Here is a 10,000-nt window from a genome sequence, read left to right on the forward strand (position 1 = left end):
ATTGACTACATGTCCATGAAGTTTAACAGAATATCATGTACAAAACTTTTACTCCCTGATCCTAATACTTTACCTGAGAGTGTGGTCAGATCAATGCAGGTGATTGCTCGCAGAAGCCAGGCTGCCTGCCACTGCTTCTTGACGGTGCGCTTGGTGCCTAAGGTCTCTGCACGTCTCTTGACGGAAGGCAAATTTATCCGCACACTGTTCACCCATCCTAAATCTGAATGGAAATGGTAGTAAATTATGTACTTCTTAATTTTTCTGAAAGTTTAGTGAATCTGATTAACAGATAGTTTTCTAGTCAGTCTCCCTCCTGAATAAGGTACAGAAAGGGGAAAACAATTGCAACTTTTACAATTTCTTGAGGGAAAAGACACAGACTACATGAGAGGCTGTAACTCTTTATGTTGTTCATCTGAGACTTTAAGTGATTCTCTGGGATGTCTTGTATGTGAGTCATAAGAAGTACATCAGTTTATGTGACAGAATCATGGTTTACATAAAGGGAGACAGAAAAGGAAAGGTGCAGTATTGACAAAATCTTTTAAATTCCAATAAAGCTTACTTTAAGAAACCATTAACGTCTCATTATGCGCCAACTGATAGGATGTGGATTTTATCTTACACAAAATAGTTATTACAATGACTGGGAATGTATGAATAACCTGCAAGGATATGATAATATATCATGTAAAAGAATGATAATAACAGAAATTATATTACAGTTAAATCAGAAACTGAAAAAGCACATAACATAGTATACTTTCTAAACATTCATAAAAATTCCATTTCATAATACTATCCTCTAAATAAACCAATGCCTATGAATTTCATTTTAACACATATTTATCCATTCTAAGAAAACACTGTAATTTTTATAAGAATATCAATTAAGCTATTACAATCAACTTTCAATAATCTGAACAGTTGCATCCATAATACTGCAAAAGATTTACTATATACCATGTCTATAAATCTTACAAACTGATTTACAGCGACCTTTTGATCGACATGCTTATCAATACCATTCCTTTACAACTGTCAGACCAATTACCACATCACCCTTTGATATTTTTAATCTTGCACTGATTTCTTTCTATTCTTATTCTTCTTACGAGCAAACCATGGGGACAGACATCCAAATAGGCCAACTCTTGGTAAATCTTGAAGTGTCAAAAAGTAAGGTGATGCCCTTTAAGAACATACATGAAAGTTATATTAGCTAAAGGAGAGACTGTATGAAGTGGAGTTAACTCCACAGTCACTTATCAATGATACATTCGCAGTGACTCACACACTCTCTGTGGCCTTTGTGCCTTCACGACTCCAGTTAAGTGAGGTTTGTAAACTTATGCCAAGGAGATAAAGGCATAGATGTCAAGGCTATTGCAGGTCTTAATCTCAGGCATAAACAGTCCCATGCTCAAGATTTACCCAATTTTAATCTAGTCTAGAAGAGAAGGAAATGAGAGAGAGAAAAATTAAAAGAACAGCATCAAAAAAGAAACTATTACATAGCTTAATATTGCCTCTTATAATAAGGACATCTGTTAGTAATAAACACAAAAAACAACACAAGTGCTGGGATGAATCTCCCAAATTAAAGATGTGTATGTTCGCACAACCATTTAAATGTTGTGAGATATGTGTTTTCTCAATCTAGTAGATCAGTAACTAAAGAATAGCTACAAAATAAAGTGAAGGAAGCTACTTTACACAAAAGAGAGATTGGGTTTTCAGCAGAAGTAAGAGGAAGTGACCAATTAAGCAAACCATCTTTCATTCAAGCTTATCAAGGATGGGATGAAAAGAGATATCTTTACAATGAATTTCCATTCAAAATAGGGGGATATGGCTCACATTATGTTATGAAGGAAATAACATACTCTAAGAAGAAAGTAAAGAGCTGGCAAAACCATTTAAAAATCTCAATGAAAATTCCTTGATGACATGCCATCTGATCTGTGCCCGACCTTATTATAGTTAGTATTTCATATATGTAGCAACTTACTTTAGGTTTCTATTTAGGTCTTAAACAATATATACTACACTCATTATGAGCAAATTAAATACCACATTTAACATAACATCAAATTATAAGCTGGTCTGACCCAGCCTATGAAAGGAGAGGGAGAGAGGCAGGAATTCCTTCCTGGGGTCTAGCAGTTTGGCGAGGCCTTGACGGTAGCTTAATTTTTCCACTATATTTTTGATACTTCCACTTACATTTCCTATAAATATCTACAATGCAAACGAGTCTGATACGTTCCTAATATTTAATTCAGTCTTTCAAAAATACTGGGACATAAGAGTGATGCTTAGACTTTGGGTTAAAAAACAGTCACTTACGGTCTATCTTTTGTGAAACAGTTTAATCAAATTATTTGCCATACCCTCTCCTACATCTGTGATCTGTTGCATAAAAAAAAGCTTTTATTCAATTTTCTAGAAAAAAAAAAATCCTAAAATGGAGAGAGAATAAAAAACATAATTCCATTTTCTTTTATAATTCATCTAAAAAGTCTCCTATGGAAACTTCTTTACAATGAAGATAATAATGGGAGTAAATAAAAGATCCATAGATGCACATAACTTAATTATTAAAAAAAGTATGACAGTTTTGGGTGGTGATACATAAAGTTGTAGAAAATTACATAAATATATCACACATATCATGTACCTGTTAAAATGAAAAGATAAAATGAGAGTCACTTGCCATAAGATATCTTGAGGTTGTTTAGTGTGTGTTTGTTTGTTTGTCTGTGTGTTTGTTTGCTTGTTTGTTTGTCTGTTTGTGTGTGGGGGGGTCTGTATGTGTGTGGGGGGGTCTGTATGTGTGTGGGGGGGTCTGTATGTGTGTGTGGGGGTCTGAATGTGTGTGTGGGGGGGGTCTGTATGTATGTATGTGTATGTATGTGTGTATGTGTATGTATGTGTGTGTGTGTGTGTGTGTGTGTGTGTGTGTGTGTGTGTGTGTGTGTGTGTGTGTGTGTGTGTGTGTGTGTGTGTGTGTATGTGTGTGTATGTGTGTGTATGTGTGTGTATGTGTGTGTGTCTTGTCTCATTGTACCCAGCTTTTGGCTAGCAACAGAAGTGTCCTTGCATACGTAGCTAACTAAATTCGTGTTCCTCTTGAATTATCTACAAATACAACTCTTAGAAACGACTGTCATTAACAACAGAAACACCCATACAACAGTAGAAATCCTGGCAGAGATATATTAACAATTAAAACCTTACATCTACACAAGTGTCACATGATAAAGCTAAATCAACATTGAATTGCCTTATCCTGCGTGACAATTCCATTTACCCAAATTAACCCATTTCCTTAATGCAATCCCCACCATTCTAGTAGAACACCAGACTAAACTAGACAACATACTTAAAAGAAAGAATTAAAAGGAAAAAAAAATACATAACAGCAATTAAATAGACGAATTTCTCACCAAGGTCACATCCAGGATTACGGTCCGACATGCTACTTCGTTCACGGTTTCAACGCGACTGAATACTTTTCAGAAAACTTCGGCGAGATAAAGGGGGCAGAAGGGCAGTTGTGGGGTGTGGGATTCTTGGGGGGGGGGGGGGGTAACGGGAGAGGGGGAGGGGAGGGAGGGGAGGGAGAGGGGGAGTAAGGAGAGATGGGGAGGGAGGGGAGAGGAGAGGGAAGGGGAGGGTAACGGGAGAGGGAGACGGAAGGGGAGGGTAACGGGAGAGGGAAGGGAAAGGGAGGGGAGGGGAGGGGAGAGGGGGAGGGGAGGGAGGGGAGGGGAGAGGAGAGGGAAGGGAAGGGTTACGGAAGAGGGGGAGGGAGGGGAGGGGAGAGGAGGGGAGAAGAGAGGGAAGGGGGGGAGAAAAGAGGGAAGGGGAGGGGAGAGGAGAGAGAAGGGGAGGGGAGGGGAGAGGGAAGGGAGGGGAGGGGAGAGGGAAAGGGGTGAAGATTGGGAGTGACCAATCACAGGCGAGATTTTGGGAGTGTCTGACGGAGGGTCCAATCACAGTTGAGAATTCCGTGGGAGTGGCGTTGTCTTCGGAAGTTGGTGGATATTTGGTCCAGATTTGATTTAGGGGTTTTTGGGAGGACCGGGATTTTTAGGTGAAGGGGACGTTTGCTTACGTACATGCACACACACACACACACACACACACACACACACACACACACACACACACACACACACACATATATATACACTATATATACACATATATATCATACACATATACATACTATATATATATATATATATATATATATATATATATATATATATATATATACTATATATACATATACATATACATATATATACTGTACACACACACACACACACACACACACACACACACACACACATACCCACACCCACCCACTCACACCCACATGAAATGGAAAAGCAACTCTAGTCAGGGAAACACCAAGTCGATGCATTTCGAGGGACACTGCTGTAGATTCATATTCAGAAGGTAGAGCCGAATTAGATACTTTTTTTGCATATAGCTCTTTTATATCTATATTTATAGCTGTCTTTCTGTCTATCTTTTCTTCTGTCTCTGTCTCTCTCACACTATCTTTCTCTCTTATTATTTATTTTTTCATCTCTCTTTCTCTATCTTTATATATATATATATATATATATATATATATATATACACACACATATATATAAATATATATATGTATACATATATATAAATATATATACATATACATAAATATATACACAAATGTATATATATATATCTATGTATGCATGTATTTTATATATTGCATATATATTAATATATAAATACATTTATATGTATCATGTATTTATATATGTGCATATATAAATACATTATACATAAATATATACAATATATATATATAATGTATATATAAGCATTATGTGTGTAGATATGTATGTGTACGTGTGTGTGGGCACGTGTGCGTGTGCATGTGTGTGTAGTGATGAATACACGCGCGCGCACACGCACGCGCACACACACACACACACACACACACATATATATACACACACACACATACACATCTACACACAACGCACGTGTGTGTGTGTGTTCTCTCTTATTTTGATGATTATCTATGAAGCTTATGCTGCGGGCGCGTGACTATCTCTAAACCAACGCAGATTTGGCAGACAGATTGATCGTAGAATTGTATCGCGTTAGAAAAGCAACAGTGTGTGACTTTCAGCCTTTTTCTTGAAAACAATATTGCACTAAAACTTCCCATGGAATAGACTTTGATAACCTATTTATGGGAAAGTATACACATTGCGTGTGTGTGTGTGTGCGTATATATGGTATTAAGGCCGTGATAAAGAGATCACCATGAAGCAACAAACGATCAAACTGCCATACACTTGCAGACTGTTCTTTGTATTATATAGGCGTATATATGACCAGTCATGTTTTACTGTAACCCCTCTGTTATTTCAATATTAAAGTGATCTTACAGGCTCATCTACTCTGCAAGTGTTACATTCTATCCCTGCCTTGGAATTCATTCATGACACATATTCAATATGTATGTAATATTTTGGTTCCATACTATCATTACAGTTTGGCAACTGTCTTTAACTTTCCTTTAACTTATGTCTGACCGTTTACACAGCATTTTTTAAAAGTTATTAATATGCGAATTCTGATGAAAAATTGGATTTGCAAACCATATGAAGGTGCTGCCGGTATGCCTGGTATTTTTTTCTACGAAATCAGGCGTGAGTCAAAGGTGTGTCATTGGTCAAGTATTTTTTTCATACCTTGCACAGACTGAATACTGTTCAAAACTTTCAGTTAAAGTAAGTTTGAGGCAAAAAATTGTAATATTAAGGTCCCAGATATTAATTTTGATAACGTTGCTATACTTTATATCCTAGTGGTGGCATTAGATGCATTGATTTCGAGGTCAGGGCAAGGGCCTTCAAGTCATCCAGAACTCCAGGGTGTGGGACCTGGAAGTTAACAGACGATTGGCAGTTGGAGACAACCTCTATTAATACGAGTTTCTAGAGATCCTAGTAACTTTATAAAGGTACGGAGTAGAAGCTCGAGTCAGGGTACCCACTGGCCTCTGGGAGCCAACTCAAGCCCGGAATTATTACTACTTCGGCCAAGTTTTGCAGCCAACCTAGGCATGCTAAACTCGCGAGTGTTATTGCCATTGGAACAAAACAAGAAGCTGGGTAGCTGGAGGTGGCTCTGGGGCCAGGGCTGAGTCTGGCTAGTGGAACTTGAGCTTAACTCTGTTCCTTTCAGCCACATTTTATTGCTTTCAAGGGGCGTAGCTGTCAGGACCATGTGCTCAGTTTGGGGGTTCATTTCCAGCTGTTCGCTTAAACAGGGACTGCCAACTCCGTAAACTGTACACTTATTAAAATTTCTTAAGGACAATTCTACTTATTGGGTTGTATTTTCCAGAATCAATCCTTGGTATATGGATGAGACCTGTGGGACGACCTCAAAAGCTGTGATTTGGTGTAATTCAACCAAATGTGTCCCTAGATGACAGAACCCCTGCCTGTAGCCTGCCAAGAGGGACCTTCGTGGTTGGAAGCGAATTATGAATCCATAAATTGAATGATTGATTGATCATTTCAAGAATGGAAGAGTAAGCAAAATCTAAATATAAGTTTGGGTTTACGGTAACTGTAATTCCATGCTACATTGCAAAAAGACAAATATCACTACCCTATTGTAATACTGTCAATAGTTAACTTGTAAAATATATATATATATATATTGTTTTCCAATCTTCTCAGGATAAGGAAATTAAGTACATGAGGACATTGTACATTATATTTGCCCAGAAAAAAAAAACATAAAAGCAATTTGTGAAAGTAATACAATCTTACAGTACACGTACCTTACCCCAAGAGTACTGCATAAGAGCATCTAACAAAGTGGTTTTGCTGAATTATATACATTTTCATGGCTATTTGAAACACAAAAATAATAAGAATGCTACAGAATTAAGCAAAACAAATCGCAGTATAGCTCCATGTGGTATAGTAATTTCCATACAATAGCGCCTATCTCCAAGTCCATTAAAAATGTTTACATTTATGAAGATACGGATATATGCTATAGCATCTAATGTCCAATGGTTAATAATACTGGGATACCTATCCTTTATGGAAAACTTATTAATTTGGTTTTGAAAGAACAACCTGAAGAATTCAGTTTCCTAAATGCAAAGGTCTTCACCTTTAGTTCCCCAGAGATTCTCAGTCAGTCCATCCTTTTGTCAAAGAAAACAATAATCTTCGCCCAAGAAAGGGTGACTGACATATGTTTAAAGTGGTATACCATGGATTACGAATTTGGAATACCTGATAATTGCCAGTGCCAAATACCGAGATGGATACTGCACGAAGAGCAGTCAGTGCCCTGTTCAGCATATATTGTATGTGAGCAGCATGCAGTAAAGAAAGTGCAAATTTATCTTATTCCCAAAAAGGGTTTCAGTAGTGTTATCAATCCAAACAAGAATTAAACTTTGTCTTTTAATATGTTAAAGGACGGTAATTAGTATATCAGTCTCATAGCAGATATAGAAAGACACTACACACCAAGCTGTTAGAAGCTTTCCGAAGTGCTGTTGGTGGTACTTATTGATACTGACTTGTATATGAAAGAGGATGAAATACTGGATATATTTTATATTTGCCAGGGTGAACATGACTCGCTGAAGCAAGATTTTTAGCAATGGGCATTTTAATCTGCATATTAACCACAATTACACGGGTTCTGGTGTGAATTTCATAAGCCTGGGATAAGTGGAGTGGGTGGAAGTTTTAAGAGAAGTAAGTGTGTTGTTGACTTATGTAACACGATTGTGGAGTGAGGAAGGAGCAATGTAGTATTAACTCTCTTAAATTTGTTCTATGTAATTTCAGTGTCTTGGAGAACTTTATGAGTTATCATTTCGAGATAACAGTTGGTGTGCTGTGTGGTGCAGTCGCCAGATATAAACAGGAATCAATTATTAAGTCTGGAAATATTAATGTTTTTTTCTTTCTTCTTTTGTTATAGGCTTTATAATTCTGTATGAACAAATAAAGCATTTTTTGGCTAAATCTTTGTGGAATATCTTAACATCTAGCAAAGACCTGTCAGGGAATACTACACAATTGTTTATGTACGTCTCCTAATCCACGTTTTATTGGGCTAACACGTATGTTTAGTAGTACAAGGATAATTCTCCTCCTTTTGGGGTACCTAACTCTAGCTCTCTAAAAGCACTGTAAGTACCTTCAACTTCATATTTTTGCTTTCTGTTACGTTTGATGTTTATTTTTGCATAACAGGTGTTAGTCCTTCAACTCTTGAAAAGTACAAACTAATGAAGAACATTAGCAGTTGGGGAGGATCTGTCAAAACTGCCTGATTATACTAATCAGTACTCCAGACACATCTAAATAAGTGTAACCTCGGCTCCGGCGATCCTTCTGCAATGCCCTTTTGCTCTACAAATGGTGCTACTCGTGTCATCCGATGGTGCCCCAAGTCCGTCCACTGGTCCCCCTCAACCCTTGTGAATTTCGGGTGCCAAGTGAAATCCTAGTACTTACAGTCTAAAAAATGTTCGTTAATTGTTCTTAAAAAAAAAAAAAAACACACACAAAACAAACAAATATACATTTCTTAGAATATGCCGTTAAACACCTTGAAATTCCTGAAAGCTCGAAGGCTAAACATTTAGTAACAGCACTTTTTGGTGCCCCTTCCCTTAGAGAGCAAATTACGGGCATCAACTGCACAATGGTCAACCCTGTACTGTGTCATACCGCCATTACTCTATTAAATAAGACTACCTTTCCTATTTAGATACACATTTACTTTTTTTCTTTTTGAAAGATGAGTGTGGTCTTCAATCTGGCGAAGAGATGGTTAACATATTTTGTTCGTATGTTTGAAACAGAGACGACGTTAAAGAAACCAGTATGTATTTATTTTGTCAGCCTACAGGGGCGTCATTTGCTTGGATGGGAGAAACTATATTTAGTGGGATCCTTACCCCAAATCCTTAAAAAGGCGTATCAAACGGAGTAACATCCCAGAAGTAAAGAAGTGTTAATCAGGATCACGCCATAGAACAGTTGCTCGGCGTCACTTTACCTGACGCCGCCAGCAGTAGCAAAGCGTCGGTTTACCTGACCCAACGTCCCTACTCGAGCAGTGATTGACGGAGGCAGGTCACGTGACAATGGGCGATTGTTAAATTGACCCGACTGTCGAGAGGAACGTGGGCAGAGATTCTAAAAACTGGCTTCGTCAAAGGTGATCCTCGCTTTGTGTGTAAACTTTTTGAAGTAATTTGGGATGATAATTTAGATGTACATCGCTCAAAGGTCAACAATAAGACTTAATCTTAATGGCTTATTTACCTGATCAGTGAACTGCCCTGCAATAACACCATAAGACCTTGTTGCATTGCATTTCCTGCAGGTATTGACACGTCATGTAGTTTACTCAGACATTTTATGTAAGCTGTTGAAATTTAATGGGTACACATGTACTAATACCCATATTATTATTACGACATATGCCTTTCTCGTTTTTTTAACTACTTGTCTTAGCATATAAAGTTATATATATCCTGCCAGAATATAATGCAACCAGATGGCAAACAATAGGATATAGATCGTTATATATGTTATATTGTCCATTATATATATCATATAATCTAGCAAATTTTGGACAAGTTGCTCTCATTGGAAAGTATGAAAGACTTCCCTTGCTGTCTCCTCCAGGGGACACCAATAACATCCTGTATTAATTGGGGAATGATGATGAGAAGGCGAAATGTACACTCATATACACACGGTTACTCTGTGTGCAAAAAAAACACACTAGTCTTAAGATACAGTGGCAGAAAAAAACTCGCGATGAAAAACGTGTTTACCTTCCGCATCAACTGTTTTGTTTATTTTGAGCTTCACCGTAACACAATGCGATATGAGGAAGGAATCTCTCTGCCTTTTCTCTC

The 10,000-nt window shown here is 37.6% G+C and overlaps 1 protein-coding gene across 1 annotated transcript in view; it reads right to left on the reverse strand.

The window, feature by feature from the left end:
* LOC125028686 (deoxyribose-phosphate aldolase-like) overlaps positions 1-3,583 on the reverse strand; it is an 11,510-nt gene extending 7,927 nt beyond the window's left edge. Inside the window, exons 1-2 of the mRNA XM_047618164.1 lie at positions 3,453-3,583; positions 74-223 (exon numbers count right to left, since the gene is read on the reverse strand). Of these exons, the coding sequence (XP_047474120.1) occupies positions 74-223; positions 3,453-3,483 (181 nt within the window). The 5' untranslated portion in view covers positions 3,484-3,583. The remainder of the gene's footprint in view (positions 1-73; positions 224-3,452) is intronic.
* Positions 3,584-10,000: the final 6,417 nt, after the last annotated feature.

The sequence above is a fragment of the Penaeus chinensis genome, chromosome 1 (genome assembly GCF_019202785.1).
Source record: "Penaeus chinensis breed Huanghai No. 1 chromosome 1, ASM1920278v2, whole genome shotgun sequence".
Taxonomy (NCBI): domain Eukaryota; kingdom Metazoa; phylum Arthropoda; class Malacostraca; order Decapoda; family Penaeidae; genus Penaeus; species Penaeus chinensis.